The sequence below is a fragment of the Mus musculus genome, chromosome 2, assembly GCF_000001635.26.
Source record: "Mus musculus strain C57BL/6J chromosome 2, GRCm38.p6 C57BL/6J".
Taxonomy (NCBI): domain Eukaryota; kingdom Metazoa; phylum Chordata; class Mammalia; order Rodentia; family Muridae; genus Mus; species Mus musculus.
In genome coordinates, this window is record NC_000068.7 from 164,966,869 (window position 1) to 164,990,857 (window position 23,989).

The following is a 23,989-nucleotide window of genomic DNA, read 5'->3' on the forward strand; positions in this document are numbered from 1 at the left end:
TAGACTGAATTCTGCTACTCATTGGCTTTGTGTGCCTAGGCAGTCATTTTCTCTCTTGGGTGCTTAGTTTTTTTGTTTTTGTTTTTTTCATTTACGAAATGAAAGCTATACGTTAGATAAGATGAACAGTTCTGTCCTACAATTCTCCAGGGATTTTTGAGGACTCAAGCTGGGAACCAGGGTGACTGTATAGCTATTTCCTCTTTCCATTGCTAGTATGTTTAGATCTAGATGCAAAGGGTCTAAACCTCAAATGTCACTTTCTGAAGCATCTCCACCATTGGCCCAAGTCTGGCTTCGGGGTCCCAGGGTAATCAAGCTCCTGGGGGGGGTGCTGGTTTCAGAAGAGGAGGACAGGAGAGCATGTCCGGCCTGGAAGCCTCAGAAAGCAATCCTGGATTAGAGGATTAGACATTCCCGCCCCAGGAGAAAATCTGGTCCCCAACCGGCAGGTGGCCTCATTCTCCCCTTCCCCCACTCAGTTCCTGGCCAGCTTGGGGCCAGCATACCCTCCCTAGAGGCTGCACCATCTCGGGTGGGAAGGAAGTGCTACAGGACCCCAGTGCTCCCTGTTCCTCGCTGCATTTCATCCATAGATCATTCCACAGGAGAAATCCCCTTGTCTGTGGTGTGGACTCCAGGGTCTTGTCTTGGGGTTAGGATTCTGAGACTCCAACCAGCCCGAGCACCATGAGAGAGTTCTCTACAACTCCTCTAGTGGCAGCCACCGATTTAAAAACAGAATGGGCCAAACAGACCCATTGACCTGAGTCCCCTCGGGGCAGCACAGTGCCCCATTGATGGGGGCCTAGGCCCCATCTTTCTCCTAGGCTTCAGGCGCTAGGACACCGATCTGGGAAAAGGTCTGGTTCTCTTTCCTCCAGGCCTTACCTCACCAGTTTGGTAGACAGCTCCCTGGGGCCCTTACATTCCACAGCGCCCGCCCCTGCCACCTCAGTCCCCCACATCTTTCTCTCAGGGGTCACCGCAGACCCTCAGTCAGGCAGCCGCTGCGGGGCCGCCTCCCCACGGCCGCGACCTAGTTCCCTGCCGTTATTTTTAGGGCGCGGGATGGCACCTGCCCACGTGCCGGGCCCCGCCTGCGCCAGAGTGGGGGGGGGGGCTGCGTCTGCTCTAGGGAAGCGAGGGCCGCGTCCCCCGCAGCATCCCCTCCATACCACCCGCGCAAGCCCCCAGTTTTCCCGTGAGGGGGCCACCGGAGCTCTCTGCCCGCCTCTCTGCCCTTCCCTCCCTCCCTCCGGTCCCCCCCTCCAAAGAAAACCCGCCAGTGGCTCACGCCTCCTGCATACGGGATGAGGTGAGCAGCGCCGCTACTGAGAGGGGGCGCGCGCGGGTGTGAGCGTGTGTCCGTGTGCGAGTGTGTGTGCGCCGGGCGGGCGGGCACTGCAGCTTCTTCCTCCGTGGAGCGGAGAGCAAGCGAGAGAGCTCGAGCAAGCGAGCGAGCGGAGAAGGCGGGCAGAGGGGCGCGGGCGAAGCGGCGCAGCCATCCCGAGCCCGGCGCCGCGCAGCCACCATGCTCAACAACCTGACGGACTGCGAGGACGGCGATGGGGGAGCCAACCCCGGTAAGCAGTGGTCCGGGGGCGGCGGGGGAGGGGGCAGCGAGGAGGAGGAGGAGAAGGAGGAGAAGGAGAAGGAGGAGGGCAGCTTCGGAGTGGGGGGCAGAGCCGGGGCCGCCTCCTGCAGAGAACAGCCTGGGGCTGACCGGGGCGGCGGATGCCGGAGGCTGCAGGGAGGCTAGCTCCATTGGAATGCGCTAGGCGCTGTCCACGGTTCTGGAATGCGCCGCGCTCCGAGGCAGATTCGGAACTGGGGGTTGGAATGATCCACGGCCTGGGGGCAGACTTGGATTAGCTAAACCGGAGAGGCCGTGGGAAGGGGATGAAATAGCTAGAACAGGGCTGACGTGCTGTTCGACGTGCAGGAGGGAGGCTCCTTTCCCGGAGAGGGGACCGGGGCGTCCTGGCGCAGAGCAGGGACCAGCAGCTTCTAGGGGCGCAGTCTGCTGCAGTTCCTCGCTTTGAGTTTCCAGCTAAAAGGTGGGGGGGGGGGGTTGTGATGGCTCTGGGGTTTGGAGGCATATGATAGCTCTCGTCTGGGCTGCAGTGTCTCCTTAAGGGGACACTTGGTGCAACCAGAACCCCCTCCCCCAAGGCTTCCTGAAGTCCTTATCTCAACCTGAAGCTACCACTTCTGTGGGTTTTTCTGGTCTACTTTGCCGATTTCCTCTTCCTCTCGGTTCTCCGTGGGTTCCTATTCAGGACAGGAAGCAAGATCCTATTCTTCGCTCTTTTCCCCCCTTCTCTTGGTACCCTAGGGCGACAGTGTGGTTTTCAGGGCGGGGCAGGGGGGGAAGTCTTTATAGTTAGCTCTCTTAGCTATCCTGGTGAAGCCTCAGAAACGGGGTCTTAGTGGCTGACTCCCCACCGCTGTGGCGACACTGCGGACTCGCTGCGGTGGGTGCAAAGACTTGCCAGGAGCTAAGGGGCTCTGGAGCAAATCCGTGTGCTGTTCCGTTTCTCCGTCACCCTTTACTGCCGTTTCTCTGCTCCGAGGTCTTGGGGCCAGCCACCCCCTCGGGCTCCCAGGCCCCTCGCTGCCCCCCAGCGGTCTCAGCCATCCATCACGGCTGTCAGCCGCCCCCAGCCCCCACCCTTAAGCGGCGCTGCGTCCCCTGCGCACTAGCGCATCTCCAGTGCCTGCTGTCTGCGCTCAGCGCCTTCAAACGCTCCCCCAGGCTTTGCTTGACCCTCTGGGCCGAGATTCCCCTGGAGATGGTCCAAGACCCCAAGAGCTAAAAGCATGAGCTCACAGACATTAGCAGGTTCGACTCTGAGGTCTTTGATTTTGGATCACAGTCAGGCCCAACTAGAGGCGTGGGAAGGCTGGGGGCACCAGAGTCCCTGATCCTTTGTCCGAGATATCCCCTTCCCATTCTCCCATGGGGCTGAGTCCTATACTGAGGACAGAACTGCTGCTGGCCAGCTCATCCATCTCTCCAGTGACCCTGGGGTCACCTCATCAGACAGAGCTCCCTTGGCTGCAGGGGGAGGGGAGTTGTAAAGTCCAGTTGCTGCAGCTCCAGGCATCTTGAAGCAGTGCTCCTGAAGCTAAGGGAAGGGATGCCACTTCTTCCCGGGATCCCCCTTTGATACCTCCACTATGAGACATCCCTGCTCCCCAGAATGGGTTCAGTGGATTCCTTAGCATCTGCATTCTCCACCGACCTTCACCTTCACTGTACCTCCGTGCTTCTTTGGGGTCCCCAAAGGCCTAGTAAAGACGCACATGTGTACTGGAAGTGGGGTTCTGACTAGTAGTTCTTTCCAGTTATTAGGCCTCTCTGTTAATTTCTAGACGCCGAGTGTAGCAGGCCCATCTGGAGACTCTCTTTCTATATATAGAGTCCAGCGCTTGGAATTAGAGTGTCCAGAACCTGGGTCAAGCATTCTGCGTCCCAGAGGGGGGAAGGTCTATCCTGGACGCTTGATGAAGGTGGTAGGAGGCCCTGAATACTTCCTGGGTCTGATCAAAGAAGGACCAAGAGCCCCTGACTCTGAGCCTAGATTCTTGGAACTGTATGGAGGGATCCGGGTATTGACCTCGAGGGAGAGTATGAGGACTCCTCTGGGTCAAAGAAGACTCCGAGGATGTTATCCCTGGCACCTAGAGCTTCTTTCCCTTTGAGGTCTGATGCCCCCTTTCTCTCCCCAAGTTGTCGTGGGGATTCCCTCCAGGTTCAGCCCCAGGCCCCGGGGGAGGCTCCTTAGCCTGCGTCTGTTTCCTCCGGGCGAGCTCTGGCCTCCGCAGCTTAATTGAAAGCCGATTCAGGCTGAGAGCTCCCAAGGGGCGGGGACGGGGGCGGGGGCGGGGGCGGGGAAGGCTCAGCCTGGGTCTGGCCAGTCTCTTTCGCGCCTCTAGGCTCTCCCCCATCACCCAGACTCCAGGCTCTAGGGAATTAGGACTAGTTTCCCCTTCGTTGCCCTGTTCCTTTGAGAATGCAGACGCTTGCTCCCCATCCCCCTTAACAAGTGAGTCTAGCGTTCCAGGCAGGGGACAAAATCAGCCCTTGGTTGATGGGGCCGGGAGCCTGGCTTCTGGCCCAGGCAGCGGATGGAAAGGCGGAACCCAGGACGAGCCTACCAAGCTGCCCCCTCCTCTGCGCTCCTCTGCTGGCCGGGATCGGGCCTGTAGTCTGGCTAAGCGTTGCGCGCCGCGTTACATAAGTGGTTGCGGGCGCGTGGCCGGCTCGGCTCCGCGCTGCGCGGTCGGTCCTCGCTGTCGCCATGGAGACCGGCGCCAGGCCTCCTAGTTACGGGGTCTCCGGCCAGGATGTCCCCCTTCCAGCCCGTTGAGCGCCACTTGGTGAGGCAAAGAAAGCAGGCTTGAGAGGGAACGCAAAAGACAGAGGGGAGGGGCGTTCCTGATGGTGGACCCAGACCCAAGAAAGGATGGTTTTAAGAAAGGCACCCAGCCATACAGACAGAGAAGCCCTGAAGTCTTTCAGCTAAAGGAAGGATGTGGGACAAGGAGCCCAGGCTGGATGGGTACCAGGTGTGCTAAGAATGTTAGCCGCAATAGTAACAGTAGGCACACCTGTGTCACCACCATGGTGTGCGCTATTCCAGCTAAGTCCCTAACCATCCTCTGAGTTAGGTCAAGTTAGCATCCCTTTGTAATGGGAGTGAGAGGATGGAGCCAGAGCCAGAGCCAGAGAGGCTGGTACTGAAGTTTTCCCAGCTCAGGTCCTTTCCTGAACACTAGGGGTTTTTCTCTTGCACCCCATCATCTCTAGTCCACAGTATCCTGCCGCAAGAGAAGAAGGCATCTATCTGGTCAACATTTTAAAAGGAGAGGGGGCCCCACCTCACTTTCATTTCTTCCGTTTCTGGTCCCAGACAGATCTTTTCAGATTCTGGAGTCTGAGATGGAAGCCTTGGAGAAATTTCCTCCAAATATTATCTCCTGAACATCTATTATGTGGTGGCTTCCATGGGGAGGATGGGCCTGCCATTTCCAGTAACTCACCCCGACCCTGCCACCTCCTCCCCGTGAGAGAAAAGAATGGTTGGGGTCTAGTTAGGTAATCGGCATTTCTGTCTCAATGGGTAAAGTGGAGGTGGGTGTCTTTTGGACCAGGCATCCCCCCCCCTGCAGTTTTCAGAAGTTGGGATACATTATGCTCTAGAGATAGATGGGTCCCCAACTGGGTGGCTGAAGAAAGGTCCCAGGAGGCAGGGAGAATACAGAGAGGTGAACAGATAAGGATGAGGGCTAGGAGATCCAGGGGCCACAGGGACTCAGCTCTACTCGAAACTTGGACAATGGTGATTCTCCTTGGAGTTCGGGAAGATGTCCGCTGTTTGACCTTCAGTTTCATTGCTGAGGGAGGTTGACAGTTGGAACTACCAAATTATATGTCCATGGGAAGAAAACCCATATCTTTTTGGAGGGAGCTTTCTTTGCATCAAGAGTGTTTCTCCTTGGCTTGGCACATTGCTTAAACACATTTGTGTGTTGACCTTTGGCCCTTACAGTGTTCAGCTTCTTTCTGGAGATTGCTCCCTCCAGGTGCCCAGGCAGTTTTTGGACCCTACGACGGGTCACCTTTAGCTAAGTTCAGCCTCTTCCCCACCCCAAACTCCTCTCTTCTACACTTCCGCTTCATTAAGCTCCAGCCTCATCCCCCCCCCCATTGACCTGTGCTAGAAATCCCAGGCTTTATCCTAGAGTCTTCCCTCCCCCTCCCCAAACATCTGGCATGACATGCTTCTGTAATGCTTGAGGCCTGAGTCTTCCCATTGCCCCATATTGCCGGGCCTAGGTCATTGTCAGCCCTTGCCTGGATTATGGAAATGCTCTAGTTGCTTGCTGCAGCTCTCACATGAAGCCAGAAGGCTTGCTGCAAAACCCAAGTCAGGTCCTGACACTCTTTGGCCTGAAGCGTCAATGACTGCCCATTGTCCTCTGGCTGAGGGCCAAGTTCTTCAAGATGCCTGCCACTTCCTTAAGTCTCACACTGCCTGCCCTGAGTCATCTTTTCCAAAGCCACGGTTCGTTCCTAGGCCCCGGTACACCCCTTCCTAAGTCTCTAGCTGGATCATGCTTTGTTCAGCAGTTTTAACCTGTCCTGTTGGCTTCCACATCTGGGACATCAAACACACTGTTCTGGGTTCTCTCTGCCTGGAACACTCTCCTGCCATCCCCACCCCCACCCCAGTCATCCTTCAGTTCTCAGCTGACACGTCACTTCCTCTGGGGAGCCTCCTGTGACCTCTCGGGCTGGGCTGTGTGCCCTCCTGCATCCCTGATGTCGCTTTCTTTCACAGACTTTAGCAGTCCTGTCTACCACTTCTTCTCCCCTGGCTCTGGCTGTTTGCTCTTCTGCCCATTTGATTGGCACATGGGAGTCTGACAGTGAATGGGAGAATATAAGATGTCAAGGGGGTATCCTTGGGAGTTCAGGTTGCAAGGTTCTATACTGTCTTCCCTAGTGGAGGGGGGGGGGGAATCAAACATCCACCTATGAACTAAGATGGGCTCATTTATATCCAAGAAGACAACTCTGGTGACTTTTTGGTGTCAGGGCTCATATGTTCACCAGGCACTCAGACCACGTCAGGAGCAAACTGGACTCTCTATCCATGCTGCCAACTAAGACCATGCAAGAAGGTAGCTCAAGCCCAGTCCCTCCAGCGCGTGACCTGCGGCTCAGACAGTTAACGTGGTCATAGAGCTGTAAGCAGGGTGGAGAGGGCACGGTGACTGCTGTCACACCTGACTCCTCTCCTTCTCAGGTGATGGCAACCCCAAAGAGAGCAGTCCCTTCATCAACAGCACGGACACGGAGAAGGGCAGAGAGTACGATGGCAGGAACATGGCCCTGTTTGAGGTGGGCTGCTTGGGTTGCTTGGGTTGCTGTTAGTCATGCAGGCTCCATCAGTGCTTTCTCTCTTCCTCCCTCGGGAAGAGGAGCCGCCTCTCTATCCCTCCCTCAGGTCCACCTTCTCCCTCAGCCTCCCTATCCCTCCTTGGTCTTTTCTGGCTTTACCCTCTTGGTTGGTTTCTTTCTTTCTTTCTTTCTTTCTTTCTTTCTTTCTTTCTTTCTTTCTTTCTTTCTTTCTTTCTTTCTTTCTTTCATGTTTGTTTTTGTTTTTGTTTTGTTTTTCGAGACAGGGTTTCTCTGTGTAGCCCTGGCTGTCCTGGAACTCACTTTGTAGACCATGCTGGCCTCGAACTCAGAAATGCGCCTGCCTCTGCCTCTGCCTCTGCCTCTGCCTCTGCCTCTGCCTCTGCCTCTGCCTCTGCCTCTGCCTCTGCCTCCTGAGTTCTGGGATTAAAGGCGTGCGCCACCACAACTGGCTACCCTCTTGGTTTCTTGTCCTCCTATCCTGTCTCAGCACCTCCGTCCCCCTGTCCTCTTGCTCCCTGCTCCTCTGTTCCCATCGCATCCCAAATTCAGGGGCTTGACCTTGGTCCCCATCTCCTTGCATTCAGCTCACTCCATTGCTGCCCTGCTCCTCCAGCTTCCTAACACTGACCCCAATTTCCTCCATAGGAGGAGATGGACACCAGCCCCATGGTATCCTCCCTGCTCAGTGGGCTGGCCAACTACACCAACCTACCCCAGGGAAGTAGAGAGCATGAAGAAGCAGAAAATAATGAGGGTGGAAAAAAGAAGCCGGTGCAGGTGGGGCTCTGGGGGCTGGGAGAAGGGATGGGGGAGGGGGTGTGGGGGAGGAAAAGGGATATGGATGGAAGGGTGAATGATGGAGAAGCAGGGGGAGGGGGTGACTGTATGGGGAGAGGAAGGAGGCGTGAAGGAGGCGAAGGGAGGGGCCCAGAGGCTGGTAGAGAGTAGGAAAAGCATGTGAGAACCTGGGGGAAGAGTGAGGGGAGGGGAGCTACAAGAGAGGAGAGGCAGTGAAGGAAGGAAGGAAGGAACGTGGAGGAGCCCTGGGCTAGGCAGTTGGTAGTGAGCAGGCAGGGCAGAGACTGATGCTGGCCTCTCTGGCAGGCTCCTCGAATGGGCACCTTCATGGGTGTGTACCTGCCGTGCCTGCAGAACATCTTTGGTGTCATCCTCTTCCTGCGGCTCACGTGGGTGGTGGGCATCGCGGGCATCATGGAGTCCTTCTGTATGGTCTTCATTTGCTGCTCCTGTGTGAGTGACCCCCCCTCCCCCTCCGCTCAGGGAAGGCAGCTGGGGATTGGCTGAGGCCTGGAGGTGGGTGGGTGGGGATGGGGGTGGGAGTGGGGGAAGCATGCGACCTGAGCTTTTTATAGGAGTCAACTGCTTATGATTTTTGAGAGTAAATTAGGCCTGACTGGTCCTTCCTGGATCTCATAGGCTTCCTTCTGATGGCTGTCAGTCGGGTTTCACCAGGATCTGCACGTGTGTTTATGAGTGTGATTACACAAGTACTGCCGGTCCATTGATGAAAATAATAAACGCAGAGAAGAAAACAAAATTCAAGCCAATTGAATGAGCTAACGTTTTGGAAAGCCCCTACTGATGAGAAATGAGATTATGTCTCACAGATAACTTCCAATTAGATTCTCCTAACCCATATTGAAACAAAAATCCAATCTCCATTGAACACCAAACTTAGTCTCTTGAGTCTTTACACATAGCCTTGAGGCCACTCTGTGTGAAGATGTCAGTGCTGGGGCTATTCCCATTTTACAGATGAGGATACTGAGGCTTGAGACGTGAACTGAGTTTTCTTGGGTCATAGGATACCTAGGGGCCAAATTGTGGTTACCAGAGTTTTTTGGCACTATAGCTCCTCCTATTTGCACGGTGAATAGGAGGTTATTTTTTTTAAAGAAGGGCTTGGCTGGCATGAGTAGAAATTGGAATAGACCCAGAGAGAAGCTCAGGAGAGGAGAGCCTGTGGGTTTGGCTGGTGGCTGTAGGGTATGTTGGCTTGGCCACCAGCCAGACCACTGCTGCCCCTAGCAGCCATTACTCTGACGATCTCTTTCCTACAGACGATGCTCACAGCCATTTCCATGAGTGCAATCGCAACCAATGGTGTTGTGCCTGGTATGTGACTGGGCCCTTTGCAGAGTTGGGAAGGGCTGGAGGCCTAATGATTGACGGGGAACGGGGGTGGGGAGGGAGGGGAGCAGTGGGCCAGACTTTGTGGGTCACCACGACCCAAGACCCAAGACAGTATTGCAGACCAAGACTTGGGCTACAATTGTTCGTGGGGTGGGTAGGAGAGAGCCTATTGGGGCTAGGGAAGGAGGCAGATGATGGTGTCGGGTAGGGCACTCCCCCTCAAACCGAGACCCTTTTCTCTACCATCCTACTTTTTTGAGCCATGACCTCTTTTCAGGAGTAATTAGCAACATGGTAATAATTAATGCAGCAAACTCCATGCAGAGTGGTTGGCTAGGTCTCCCATAGACTCCTTTCTGGGGCTGCAGCCCGAGGTCTAGAGAAACCTTCTTCTGTCCTCTGTCCCTGAGCCCTGATCACTGCGGAGCTGCCCAGGGCCCTCTGTCCCTCTTGCTGACACTAGGCTTTCTCTGCAGCTGGTGGCTCGTACTACATGATTTCCAGGTCTCTGGGCCCGGAGTTTGGGGGCGCCGTGGGCCTCTGCTTCTACCTGGGCACCACCTTTGCTGGGGCTATGTACATCCTTGGCACGATCGAGATCCTGCTGGTGAGAGGGGCGGGGGAGGAGGTGTGGGGGCCCAGGTTGTCAGCCACTTAAGCAGTGTTCCCTGGACACCTGCTACAGGCCAGGCCACTGCTTAAGGCCAAAGAGAAGTCGGATGTGGTCTGTCTCGAAAGAGTTCCCAGTCTGGTTGGGGAGACGAGATACGATAATTATGTAACACAAACAGCTGTGGTTTATCAGGCACCCACTGAGTTCTCAGCATTGCTCCAAATGCTTTACAGTCATTATCTCGAATCCTTAGAGGTTTAAGTATTATGATGGCATTTTACAAATGAGAAGTTCCAAAAGGCAGATAAAGCCAGCTCAAGGTCACTCAGCTACAGGCACGCTGGCAGAGGTGGATTTGGAAACGTTAAAATAACAGCTGGAACAGTGACAGCCCATGTCATTCTGGGGCCCGTGCAAAGCACTCTGGATGTTAGTTGCAGAGTCCTGATGGATGGCTCTTAGACTACAGGAGAACCACGAGGGACCTGTGTAGAGAGATCTGTTAGGAGTAGTGTCTGGGGGCAGAGGGAGACTAGGTGTGTCTGCTGTTTGAGGGATAGTGTGGCTGCCTTAGGCTTCCTGTTCTTTGTTTGGGTGGGTGTGTATACGGGATCCTTAGTTTAAGGAACTTAGTTGGAAGACCTCTTGCTTAGCATGCTCAGATCCCTGGCTTTGCTTCTTAGAACCATATAAAGTCTCTATACTTGGGAGGTGGAGGCAGGAGGATAAGAAGTTTGAGATCGACATCAGCTACATAGTGACTTTGAAGCCTGTCAGGGCTACAAGAGATCCTGCCACAAATGAAAAGGAAAGAGAAGAGAAGAAGGTGTTGAGTTAATGTTTTCTTTTCTTTTCTTTTCTTTTCTTTCTTTCTTTCTTTCTTTCTTTCTTTCTTTCTTTCTTTTCTTTTCTTTCTTTCTTTTTTTTTTTTTTTTTTTTTGAGACAGGGTTTCTCTGTATAGCCCTGGTTGTCCTGGAACTCACTTTGTAGACCAGGCTGGCCTCGAACTCAGAAATCTGCCTGCCTCTGCCTCCCGAGTGCTGGGACTGAAGGCGTGGGCCACCATGGCCGACTTAATCCCCCCCCCCCTCCCGCATCCTCTCTAAGATCTAAGGTTTTCAGGCAATTAGGTTTTGTTTGTTTGTTTGTTCTGTTTGTTCCCTCCCCACCCTCCAGGAATCTTTCATGTATTAGGATAAGGCCATTTTACAGATGAGGAGGGTAGAAAGTCTCAGGGACATATGGAGGAGTGTGAGCCTGCATCCCTCTAACTAGAACTAAAGGAGCAGAACTGCTGGTTGAGGGCAGGAGAGAAGAAATCAGAGACTAGGAGGCGCTTGAGTTGGGCATTCTGGTGAGAGCATTGTGGACCTTGGCGACATGGCATCTCCAAATGTGTTATCAAACAGCTTGCCCACTGTCACTGGAACAGTATCAGAGTAAAGGACAAAATTGATCTAGTGGAAATCAGAAGCGTTTTAGTGTATGGATCTCACACTTCTGTTTGATATTTTTCTACATTTGTAGAACCTAACTCCATCTTCAAATATTCTCTTAAGAGTCTGAACACTCCATTTATTCATAAATAAAAAGTAACTTAAACAAATATAAGCATTTTAAGTTTAATGCAGACATTTTTAGAAAATATGAACATGCAAAAACTCATATTTCAATTATTCAAAAAAAGCATCTGTTGTCCCTTTTCCTTCCTTCCTTCCTTCCTCCCTCCCTCCCTCCCTCCCTCCCTCCCTCCCTCCCTCCCTCTCTCCCTCCCTCTCGCCCTCCCTCTCTCCCTCCCTTCCTTCCTTCCTTCCTTCCTTCCTTCCTTCCTTCCTTCCTTCCTTCCTTCCTTCCTTTTTTTTTTTTTTGAGACAGGGTTTCTCTATGTAGCCCTGGCTGTCCTATGATCTACTCTATAGACCAGGCTGGCCTCAAACTCATAGACCCATCTGCCTTCCCCTCCCAAGTGCTGGGATTAAAGGTGTACACCACATCTCCCAGCTTGTTGCTTTCTTTAGACAGGGTCTAAAGTCCTTATAGTCCAGGCTTGTTTGATACTGGTGATCCTCCTGCCTCAGCCTCCTGGGTGCTCTGATTACAGACATGCCTGGTACCACTGATATTTGTACATACCTACAAATAAATACATTTCACACAAATGAATAAATATTTCCACATATAAGTTTACAGAAGTGAAATCATAAGATACATTATTTTTGGAACTTGACCTTATTCACCCAAATACACTGCAGATAATTTTTAAACTCTTGAATGAGGTCTTGCTATGTAGCTTGGATTGGTTTCAAATTCTCCTGCCTCAGCCTTCCATGGTGTTGGGCTTATAGGTCTGTAGCACTGTGCCTGCCATGGACAGTTTTTGAATCAGTTCATATAAATTCATGCCTTTTCCAGATTCATTACTGGGGATTGAATCCAGGCCTTGTGTTCATATTAAATATACTCACAAATAATAAAAATAATAGTTATGGTTAATAATTATAAAAGATAACGCCAGTGGAGAGCCTTTCCCGGCGTCTTTGAGTGGCATTTTCATGGACTTCATCATAGACATTGTGAGAGAGCCCACTGCATCTTTTAGCCAGTAACCTATTAGTGGGTGCCATTTCCCGCCTTGGAGACCATTTCCCTGGGGTGAGTCTCAGATGGCCTGGGTCACCTGTCTAACTTCCTTTGCCCTACTCCTACAGGCTTATCTCTTCCCAGCTATGGCCATCTTCAAGGCAGAAGATGCCAGTGGGGAGGCGGCCGCCATGCTGAACAACATGCGGGTGTATGGCACCTGTGTGCTCACCTGCATGGCCACCGTTGTCTTTGTGGGTGTCAAGTACGTCAACAAGTTTGCCTTGGTCTTCCTGGGTTGCGTCATCCTGTCCATCCTGGCCATCTATGCAGGGGTCATCAAGTCTGCCTTCGACCCACCCAATTTCCCGTGAGTGCTGTCTTTCTGCAAGAATCATGGCCCTCATTGGTCCAGCTCAGGCCGGCATAGTGAGAGTCTCTGCCGGGTCTCCTCTCTCTTCACCTCTCAGAACTGGAGCGCGTGGGTTGAGAGCAACATCCCCAGGAAGGGTGAAAGCTTTCTGTTTAGGGGAGTTTATTCAGGATGGGATCACATTTTTGGAGGTGGGACGTTCTCTGGAGTGTGTCAACTGCTTGCAGGTGGAGGACTTAGGCTTAGTGGAGGAGTACGCTCAGTGTCATAGGGAACCTTCTGGATGGGCCAGCCTCCTGGAGTGGACAGTCTTGGTTTTTAACACAGTCTCAAGGTCGGGGAAGAACCCAGAAGAGGGAGAGCCCAGGGTTCAGTTCTTTAGCTTAGTAGCTAAGAGGCCAGGACACCGAGGCTGCTGTCCGTGGTGCTGAACAGCACCAATAGATTAGTTCTACATTTGCATACTCAAATTGCCTGGGGACCTTTACAGAAACCCTGATGACCATGGCCTAGACAGACTCTCTGGGTGTGGGACTGTGAAATCTGCATCGTTGACGCTCTCAGTGGCTCTCCTGTGACATCAGGGAGATGTCTTGTTCATCCCATCTTTCTTTCTCTCGTCTCTCCCTAGGATCTGCCTCCTGGGGAACCGCACGCTGTCTCGCCATGGCTTTGATGTCTGTGCCAAGCTGGCTTGGGAAGGAAATGAGACAGTGACCACACGGCTCTGGGGCCTTTTCTGCTCCTCCCGCCTCCTCAATGCCACCTGTGATGAGTACTTCACCCGAAACAATGTCACAGAGATCCAGGGCATTCCTGGTGCTGCCAGTGGTCTCATCAAAGGTCTGAGGGGAAGGGGCTGGACCTAGAGAGTGCTGCAGGGATCATAGGTTAAGTGATTAGGATTAGGGGTGTCCCTTGAGATCCAGTTCAATGAAGTCAGCTTTAATTGAGCATCTGGTAGGCCATGATTTGTCTTCAAAATTATGGCGAGGTAGAGGCACAAGTATAGAATTCATTTCACTGTTATTAAGAGAGAAAACCTGTCTAATAAGTATTTTCTACCCACTAAGCACTCAACACTGCTAACTCGGTAGGACCACAGTACACACGTCTCAGTGCTTGATCTTGGGGATTTTAGTGACAGAGAATGTGTTATTAAGTAAACTATGATCCGTATGGGTGTGTATTCAGTGACCAGAGAACAATGAGGACACAGCATCCGTGTGCCTCAGGTGACAAGAACGGGGCTTCCCTCACTTGCCAAGGGAGATCATCTGTTATGTTGGGGAATAAGGGAATTACAGAACAAAGAGCAGCCTGTCTAATGTGTGTGGCTACGAGAGGCATAGCATGACCTCTGATCCCAGGTCACCCTGTGTGACTTGGAATTAAGAAAAGGGGCAAAGTATGATGCTAGAGAACATGGCATGAGCCAAACTGGCAGGCTCTAGAAGCCAGGCTGAGGAGCTATATCCTGAAAGCAGTGGGGTGCATGAGAAGGCAGTGGGGTACAGGGGAGGCAGTGGGGTGCAGGAGGAGGCAGTGGGGTGCAGGAGAAGGCAATGGGATGTAGGAGGAGGCAGTGGGGGCCAGGAAGAGGCAGTGGGGGCCAAGAGGAGGCAGTGGGGGCAGAAGGAGGTAGTGGGGGCAGGAGGAGGCAGTGGGGTTTAGGAGGAGGCAGTGGGGGCAGGAGGAGGCAGTGGAGTATAGGAGGAGGCAGTGGGGGGCAGGAGGAGGCAGTGGGGTATAGGAGGAGGCAGTGGGGGCAGGAGGAGGCAGTGGGGGGAAGGAGGAGGCAGTGGGGTATAGCAGAAGGCAGTGGGGGCAGGAGGAGGCAGTGGGGGGAAGGAGGAGGCAATGGGGGGCAGGAGGAGGCAGTGGGGGGCTGGAGGGGAAGGAGGGGCAGGAGGAGGCAGTGGGGTGCTTGAGGAGGCCAGTGTTTTGAGCTGAGGACAAAGATGACTCTGTACTGAGAAACAGTGATGGTTTCAGTGGGAACAGAGTAGGGGTTCTCTGCTGGAGTTGTTCTGCCCTGGAGGTGTTTGATCATGTCTGGACACACATACAAATAAACACACTCTTACTTTATTTTATTTTGTTTGTGTATAAGTGTGTGTGTACATGCATGTCATGTGTGCATATGGAGGCCATAGGACAACTTGCTGGATTCTGTTTTCTCCTTCCACCATGTGGGTCTCTGGGATTGAACCCAGATTATCAGACTTGGCAGCAAGTGCCTCTACTCATGGAACCATCTTGCTGGTCCCTGGAGATATTTTAGTCATCAAAACTAGGGGGGTTAAAAAAAACTAGGGGGGTTGACAGAGCAGTAATGGCTCACACCTTTAATCCCAGCACTCTGGAGGTAGAGGCAGGCAGATCTCTTTGAGTTTGAGGCCAGTCTTGTCTACACAGTGAGTTCCAGGATAGCCAAGGCTACACAGAGAAACCCCGTCTCAAAAAACAAAAAGTGAACAAAAAACCCAGAGGGGGTTGGGGCTGGCTGGATGTCTCAGGTGAAGAGAATTTGCTGCTTTCCCAGAGGTCCTGGGTTCAGTCCCATGGAGCCTCACAAGCATTTGTAGCTCTAGTTCCAGGGAATCTGATGCCTCTGGACTCTGCAGGCACCAGGCACACGTGTGGTGTGCATAGACATGCACACAGACAAAACACCCATGCACACAGAAAGTGACACAAACCAGAGGGATGCTTCTGATGTTTAGTGTGTAGCTCCCAGGCTTCTGTCTAACACCCTAAAGGGCTGTTTGATAGCTCTCCAGAGCCATCTATGCCGCCCACCACTGGTGCACGGTGATGGAGCTCTGGGATGGGAGGAAGAGACCTATTAGTGAGTGGTCACAGACTGGAGTAGGGATGCTTTGAAGCAGGGAGGGGAACAGACGTAGTTGAGAGCAATGCCAGGGCGTTTGGATTGATTAATGCCAGTGTCATTGCCAAGATGAGAGATGCAGGAGCCAGTTGGGGCCTGAGAGCTGATTAGGTCACCTGGGGACACGTGGAAGTCAGTCTCAGAGAGGATCCTCTGTGCTTGTCCCACTAGACTGGACAATTGAAAGGGCAGAGGCTCAGTCCCATTCCACTTTGAAATTTGTGCTCATGCCCTGGTACAAAGCAGGAGCTTGGGGAATGATGGGGTGTCGAGGGCCATCGGCAGGGGGGAGTGAGAGTTGATTGGTCTTGACTTTCTGTTCCCCACTCCTCCTGGTCTGAGCTCTGGCTCCCAGCTTGCGGGTCGTCTCCCTGACTACCTTCATCTTCCCACAGAGAACCTGTGGAGTTCTTACCTGACCAAAGGGGTGATTGTCGAGAGGCGTGGGATGCCCTCTGTGGGCCTGGCAGACGGTACCCCCGTAGACATGGACCACCCCTATGTCTTCAGTGATATGACCTCCTACTTCACCCTGCTCGTTGGTATCTACTTCCCCTCAGTCACAGGTGAGCGGGAGCTTGGAGAGGGAGGCCTCTGCCCAGGCGGGCGTTGGGAGGGGAGTTAGCGCCAGGACCAGGGCTTCTTAGTTTGATGACCCTGCCACCTAAGCCGGAACTGGTTGTTCAGGTGAGTCGTCATGACAGGGTGAGGGGACTGGGCCCCCAACCCCAATATGTGTCCTTTCCTCAGTGGCCCTGGCTACTATCTGCACTGCTCTTCTGCCTACAGGGATCATGGCTGGCTCAAACCGATCTGGAGACCTGCGGGATGCCCAGAAGTCTATCCCTACTGGAACTATCCTGGCCATTGCTACCACCTCTGCTGTCTGTATCCTGCATAACTGAGCTGTGTCTACTCTGTGTGTGTGTGTGTGTGTGTGTGTGTGTGTGTGTGAGAGAGAGAGAGAGAGAGAGAGAGAGAGAGAGATTGCAGGAGGCACTGTAATTGCTACCTTCTCTGGTGGCTAAGGATGGGGTTGGGGGCGGATACCATCATGCTAAGGATTCTCCTTCACTGTCTGCCATAGACATCAGCTCTGTTGTTCTGTTTGGAGCCTGCATCGAGGGGGTCGTCTTACGGGACAAGTAAGGAAAGGAAATGGTTTTGTCCTGGGGGAGGGGTGGACTCAGGAGGAAACAGACCTGGTACTGGGTGTGTGTGTGTATGTGTGAGGGCTCATGGGTGGGAGACCCCTCATTTTCCTCTCATTGAATATTTTTTCCTTCTTGTCACTGAAGCTTTAAAAAAGTCTCCTTAAAAAGATGTTACCTGCTGGGCAGTGGTGGTGCACGCCTTTAATCCCAGTACTTGGGAGGCAGAAGCAGGGGGATTTCTGAGTTCGAGGCCAGCCTGGTCTACAGAGTGAGTTCCAGGACAGCCAGGGCCACACAGGGAAACCCTGTCTCGAAAAACCAAAAAAAAAAAAAAAAAAAAAAAAAAAAGATGTTACCTTTGGTTTGGGATAATGATATGTTTGTTCGTTCGTTCATTCATTCATTCATTCATTCATTCACCTAATACTTCTGTGTATTGTTCACTGCCTTGAAAGTTCTGAGGGAAGCAAAGAGAAATACAGGGTCTTTCCTTTGTTTTTGTTTTTTGTTTTTTGTTTTTTGTTTTTTTTTTTTGTTTTTGTCTGGAAGGAGCTCCATGGGGTGATGGCTGCACTTACAAACAGACTTAGATGTAAAACATGAAGAGAACCCAGGGCTACAGAGAGTACACAGGGGCGCAGTGTGACCTGGTCAAGTGGACAATTTACATACATTACTGCTGTTTTAGGGCAGTTTGGATTCCATTCATCTCCCTTAGTCGCAGACCTCCCATGAGATGGCCAGCAGTTCCTTCCCCTCAGCTCTTTATCTAGCGTTTGAAGGGCTTCAGCAGAGGCTCCTCGGAGGAAGGGCTGGAAGGTTTTTTTTTTTTTTTTTTTGTACAGTGTAATTTGTTCTTCACCAACCACAGATCAAAAGCATTTGGCTAAAGCTTAGCTTGCGTAGATTTTTCTTGGCCATTGTCTCCTAAACAATACAGCCCAACATCCGGGTCCAGAGCACTTCCGGTGTGCTCAAGGGGTTGTAAGTCACCAGACATGAGTCTGAGTTTTCAGGAGAGTAAATGCCTGCTGCCAGTGGGTACTGTTCATCTATTGATGAGTGAGCACCACAGAACCTGGCGTTTTGGGAGCAGGGGTACTGGTACCCGCCCCCTGGCGCCCACCCCCTGCGGATGCTGCCTGATGTTCACCTCACTCTGCCTTCCCACTTGCTTTAAAATTTGTATTTATTGTTGGGCTGTGGGTGGCACACGCTTCTAATCCCAGCCCAGAAGCAGGCAGATCTCTGTGAGTTTGAGGTCAGCCTGGTCTACAGAGTGAGTTCCAGGCCAACCAGAGCTACACAGAGAAACCCTGTCTTAAAAACCAAAATTAATTAATTAACTATTGCCAGGCATGGTGGTGCATGCCTTTAATCCCAGCACTCGGGGAGTAGAGGCAGGCAGACCTCTGTGGGTTCAAGGCCAGCCTGGTCTTCATAGTTCCAGGACAGTCAGGTCTACGTAGAGAGGCCCTGTTTTAACTACCCCCCCAAATATTTATTTTTAATTATTTATTATTAGTGTGTATGTATGATGGGGGGGCTGTGTGCATGTGTGTGCACATATATGTGTACCATGGCACATATGGGAGGTCAGAAGACAACTTTCGAGAGTTGGTTCTCTCCCTCCACCGTAGATTCTGGGGGTTAAGCCCAGGTGTGAAAATTTTGCATCTGACTGTTATTTTAGAGTAGTTTGACCTCCATGCATCTCATCTAATCATAGACCTGGCATGAGACTGCCAAGGGTCCTTGGCTGTCCCTTCATCCACAGCTCTCCACCCGCTGTTGGAAGTGCCTCAGCAATGCCCCTATGAGCACATCTGGGGGACAGGACTCCTCAGCCGCTGAGGCAGCGGTCCCCCTCTGCTCTTCCTTCTCTTCCTCTCCCCTTCCCTCCCTTCTCCCCACTTACTTTCCTTTCTGTCACCATTCAAAAAGAAATGTATTTGTTTTTATTGTATGTGCATGAGTGTTTACCTGCATGTATGTCTGTGCACCACATACATGCTTGGTGTTCACGGAGGCCAGAAGTGAGTTGCTGGGTCCTCTGGGTCAGGGGTTAGAGGAAGTTTGTGAACTGCCATGTGGGTGCTGGGAACTGAACCCAGGTCCTCTGGAAGAGCAGCCGGTGTTCCTAACAGATGATCCATCTCTTCTGTGCATCCCCGTCTTTTGGAGGTAGGGTCTTGCTCAGCTACCCGGGCTGCTCTGGATTTCCTGGACTCAAGGGGTTTCTTTTGCATCCGTTTTCTTCAGACATAGGTTTCTCTGTGTAGCCCTGGCTGTCCCGGAACTCACTCTGTAGACCAGGCTGGCCTTGAACTCAGACCCACCTGCCTCTGCCTCTCAAGTGCTGGGATTAAAGGTGTGTACCACCATGTCTGGCTTATATTTTTCTTCTTTTTTTTAAACATTAATTTATTGTATGGATGTACATGTGTGTATGTACGTGTGTGCACATGCGCGTGTTTGTGCCATAGTACACATGTGGAGGTCAGAAGACAACTGTGGGAGTCAGTTCTCTCCTTCTACCACAGGGGTGGGTCATGGCATGCAGCCAGGGTCCTTCCCTGCTAAGCCATTTTGCAGGCCCCTCCCCTTTTATTCTTAACACCACAGCACACAATGAAGTCAGAGTCTCCGTTTCTCACGTGGTGATAGATGCTGTAGTCCTGTAGAGCCCAAGTGACTGGCTCAAGACCATCATGCTAACAACTGTTTATTAAACCACATTCACACTGTGTTCTGGGCACACTTTTCACATCCTGTTTCCCATTCGCTCTGCCTTTGCATGAGGCAGGGTTCGTGGCCAGGCTCAGCTTACAGCCGAGGAGGGTCAGCGATGCACGCGAGGTTACACAGATAACAGCTCTGAGGATGCTTGGCGTCGTCTCTCCTTTGACCCCTGTGAAGCCTAATCCTGTGGCCAGCACCCTGTTGGGCATGCCATCTGTCTGAGGTGACCTACTCTGGAATCTAGATGGCGTCATTCACCCAGTGTCTCTGTGCCCTCCCTGTCTCTTTCCAGGTTTGGGGAAGCTGTGAATGGCAACTTGGTGGTGGGCACCCTGGCCTGGCCTTCTCCCTGGGTCATCGTCATAGGCTCTTTCTTCTCTACCTGTGGGGCTGGATTACAGAGCCTCACAGGGGCCCCACGTCTGCTGCAGGCCATCTCCCGGGATGGCATAGTGCCCTTCCTGCAGGTCAGTGTGACAGAGCCACCCCTTACGAAAGATCAGTCATCTGGGCCCCTGTCCAGGAGACACTGAACCTGGGCCATCACCAGCCCTGAGCTCCCTCCTGTGGATCGTCCCACAGCTACAGTACCTTCTGTGAACACTGTCTGCTCTTAGGGGAAAAATGGATAGCTCTTCTCCATTCTAGGGGCCAGTCGGATTCAGAGAGCCAGCCACAGGGCAAGGAAATGCTCTCTTTTTCTGTCTGTAGAGCATACAGACACACCTCGCCTAACCCTCTTGGGGCAGGGGGAGAATCATTTCAGTGTCCCAAGACTGAGGGCTGCTCTGTTCCTAGGTCTTTGGCCATGGCAAAGCTAATGGAGAGCCAACCTGGGCGCTGCTGCTGACTGCCTGCATCTGTGAGATCGGCATCCTCATAGCCTCCCTGGATGAGGTCGCCCCTATACTTTCCATGTGCGTACCAGGTCTGGAGCCTGCCTGTCGGCCTCATGAGCCTCTCATTGGGTCTCCCCCACCCCCAGCCCCCTTAACAACCGCAACAAATTCTGCAGTGGTCATAGAAGCCCACCCTCTGCCGTGCAGGCTCACCTTCACACACATCAGGGTGTGTGCTGTGGGGTCCGGCCTTTCCACATGACGATGCTTTCTCCCCTCTTCTTATCTCTCTCCCCTCAACGTCCTGTCCTCCCTTTTCGGGCTCAGTTTCTCTTTCTGTGCCCCCTGCCTCTGTCTCACCTCAGGTCCCTTCGCACTGCAGGTTCTTCCTAATGTGTTACATGTTTGTGAACTTGGCTTGTGCGGTGCAGACGCTGCTGAGGACACCCAACTGGAGGCCACGATTTCGCTATTACCACTGGTGGGTGCCCCCCCCCCCGCCCTTTCCAACAGGACTAAGGCTTACCTCTCCCCAGCCCCACCTCAGATCCGAGGTTGTTGAGCAGGCTATCCTGTCCTCTCCAGCTTTTGTATCCGGTTAGCTCTAAGAAGGTCATAGAGAGGGTCTTCAGGTTACTGGCAGTAATGTGACAGTCAGAAAGTAGCCTCAGTGACCATCTCTTCCTGCTCTGGAATGCTCAACCTCTTACAATGTGGCATGAAGGTTAGAGTCCGTCTGTCTCAAATTCACAGGCTGACTCTTCACTTGCTGGCTCTGGGAGCCTGGTACGGTGATGGGGTCTCTTGGAACCTCAGTTTTCCCCCGCTGGGAAATGGGCACAATAGTCACACTCCTTCCTGGGTTACCAGGGAGGACTCGGCCCTTGGGGGCGGGGGGGGGGTCATAGACCTCCTCAACATGTCACTGTGGCTTTTCTCCTGGGATGGGAAGGACCATGACTGGCCTATGGTCTTCAGTAAGACTATTGGATAATGGACTGAAGGCCACATGACTTCATAGGACTGTTCTTGCTGCTGGCCTCCTTCTGGAAGGTCCTGTTTCCAGTGTGTCCCTGTCTCTCTGTCTCAGAAATCACACGAACTCATCTGCCTGAGGGTGACTGACAGGCAGGGTCTCAGGGACAGAGGCGGGGCAGTTACTGGGGAATCAGTGGGGGCATGGATCGGTGTTCTGTCTATGGCTACTCATTTAGAAAGCCCCATGTCTGCACGGGGCTCTGGGAGACAACAGGGTGGGAGTTAGACCTGTATGACTGTGTCTTGCCCAGGCCTTATCTGCCACCCTACTCTTGCTATCCAAGCCAGTGTCACCGTCAGCCCTGCCAGGGTTCAGGGGCAGACTCTCTTTCTTTTCCAGGACTCTCTCCTTCCTGGGCATGAGCCTCTGCCTGGCCCTCATGTTCATTTGCTCCTGGTACTACGCACTGGTGGCCATGCTCATTGCCGGACTCATTTATAAGTACATCGAGTACCGGGGGTAGGTGCGGAGGAGGCCAGAATGGTTGAGGGCGGGTAGGGTGAGCATCACAGAAGGTGAGGGGGGTCACTGGGTGGTCCAGGGCTGGAAAACAGGAATAGGGCGGTGGTGATGTGTGCTAGGTCTGGACATGAGGCCAAGGCTTGAGAAACGGGTAAGAGAGGATGTAGATTTAGGAGTGATTTCAAAGGGACAATGGCTGCTTGACTAAGTCAGAAAAGCCAGAGCGACCGGGGGGTGAGGGGGGGTGGGGGGGGGAATGGCTGTGTCCTGGGATTGCCCGTTCTGTGAGACGTTTCCCCTTGCTGCTTCCGGTTTCCTGGACTCACGTGATCCCCTTCCTGGTCCCCAGGGCGGAGAAGGAGTGGGGGGATGGAATCCGAGGCCTGTCTCTCAGTGCAGCACGCTATGCTCTCTTGCGCCTGGAGGAAGGACCTCCGCATACGAAGAACTGGAGGTAAGTGGTAAGAGGGTAACCTGCTGAGGGGTTCAGGGTGGGGATGGCAAGGGAACAGGGAGCAGATTTATCCCTCTGACTCTGTTTGGCTGAGTGGTAGGTACCTCATCGGAGTCATGACCCCCACCTCGCCTGATCCTCTCTTCTACGGCACTATGGTGAACTGAGACCCAGACATTTGTTCTCCAAACCTAGTCACCGTGGCAGCCTCTTGGCTGTGTTTGTCTATTTGATCATTCCATTCCTTGTGAAAAATAATTCTTAAGCTCACGTAGCCTGGCAAACTCTCTTCCTAGCTCCGGGGGGGTGGGGGTGGGGTGTTGCCAGCTCCACAGATCTGTGGAGATGCACACAGAGAGGCAGATAGACATCAGTTCTGTGGTGTTGACCTCGGCTTTGAGGGTGGTAGGGTCTCTAGGCTCATGCCAATGTTTCTACTGAAGAGGAGGGGCCCCAGAGCTTCTAGAATCTTCTCCTTCTGCCTCCCAAGTCAGGTGCTTCCTAAGTGGCTCCTGCACGCACCCAGCTCAGTTTCTGTTTTCCTGGTTCCATCAAGGGTCAGGTTGAAATCTGAATCATAGCCATGTTACTAACCTGGGGGTTCCCAGATGCTGCTCTTGGCGCTGTCTGTTAACTTCCCAAGTAGACAGCACAGGGTCCAGCCTAGTGTAGGTACTTGGTCAATTTTGTGAAAGTGGTGGAGAGTTGGAGGGACGTGAAGCTGAAGGCATGGAGGAGTGGTGGGTGCATGGTTGGGAGGGTGCAGGGTTAAACATGTGCACAGAGAGGAGTCTGTCCGGGCGAAGAGATGGATGTGTGAATGGATGGTGGGTGGGTGGACATGTGGGCGGGCGACTGAGTGAATAATGGATTGTAGGTAAATTCATCTGGATTTGGCTGGATGACTGAAGGACAAAACAGATGAGTGGGTGGTTGAATGGATAGATGAATGGGGTGGATGGAGAGACGGGTGGGCGGGTGGATGGATGGATGGAGAGGTAGGGGGAGATGGCTGGAGGGCTTGCTGCTGCCACAGACCCAGGTGTGTGTGTGTGTGGGGGGCATAAAGACAAACAGATACACTTCTGTGGGGTCATGCGGTGGGAGGTGGGTCACATGGACCTGCACCCTCTTCAGGCCCCAGCTGCTGGTGCTGGTGCGTGTGGACCAGGATCAGAACGTGGTGCATCCGCAGCTGCTCTCCCTGACCTCCCAGCTCAAGGCAGGGAAGGGCCTGACCATTGTGGGCTCCGTCCTTGAGGGCACCTTTCTGGACAACCATCCACAGGCTCAGCGGGCAGAGGAGGTGAGGAGAGGCCGGGTAGGGTGGGGAAGCCAGGATCTGAAGGGAACTGGTCTTTGTCACTGCCCCCCCCAACCCCCCCACCCCTACCCCACCCCCGCCTGTGCCTTTGGGATCACAGGGCACTTGGGAGTTTGTCTTCTCCTTAGAAGATGAGCCTGAGGGTCAGCGAGTGCCTTGGATGGCATCCCATAGGAGTTGGGGAGATGGCTCAGCGCATGGAACACTGACTTGCTGTAAATGGCTAATAGAGACAGAAGGGCCCATTTCATGGATAAGGAAACTGAGGCTTAGAGGCCAGGTTACCTAGTTAGAAACTACTCATTTTGCTGGAGGAGGAAATCTTCTAAGGTGTTTTCAAATTCAAGGATCTGCAGGGCATGGTGCTGCATGCATGCCTTTAATCCCAGCCTTTTCAAGGCAGAGGTAGGTGGATCTCTGTGAGTTA

At 53.0% G+C, this 23,989-nt stretch overlaps 1 protein-coding gene across 3 annotated transcripts in view; it reads left to right on the forward strand.

Moving 5' to 3' along the window:
• Positions 1–23,989, forward strand: part of Slc12a5 (solute carrier family 12, member 5) — a 38,886-nt gene that overhangs the window by 6,023 nt on the left and 8,874 nt on the right. For 2 of the 3 annotated variants that reach the window (NM_001355480.1, NM_001355481.1), the window contains exons 2-17: positions 6,819–6,913; positions 7,580–7,711; positions 8,039–8,185; positions 9,016–9,070; positions 9,565–9,695; positions 12,411–12,652; positions 13,287–13,498; positions 15,944–16,114; positions 16,338–16,436; positions 16,636–16,693; positions 19,737–19,911; positions 20,243–20,361; positions 20,666–20,764; positions 21,662–21,781; positions 22,134–22,238; positions 23,376–23,544. In NM_001355480.1, coding sequence (NP_001342409.1) covers positions 6,819–6,913; positions 7,580–7,711; positions 8,039–8,185; positions 9,016–9,070; positions 9,565–9,695; positions 12,411–12,652; positions 13,287–13,498; positions 15,944–16,114; positions 16,338–16,436; positions 16,636–16,693; positions 19,737–19,911; positions 20,243–20,361; positions 20,666–20,764; positions 21,662–21,781; positions 22,134–22,238; positions 23,376–23,544 — 2,129 coding nt within the window. Of the gene's footprint in view, positions 1–1,119; positions 1,587–6,818; positions 6,914–7,579; positions 7,712–8,038; positions 8,186–9,015; positions 9,071–9,564; positions 9,696–12,410; positions 12,653–13,286; positions 13,499–15,943; positions 16,115–16,337; positions 16,437–16,635; positions 16,694–19,736; positions 19,912–20,242; positions 20,362–20,665; positions 20,765–21,661; positions 21,782–22,133; positions 22,239–23,375; positions 23,545–23,989 lie in introns of those variants that run through there. The other variant, NM_020333.2, reaches the window with a different exon arrangement.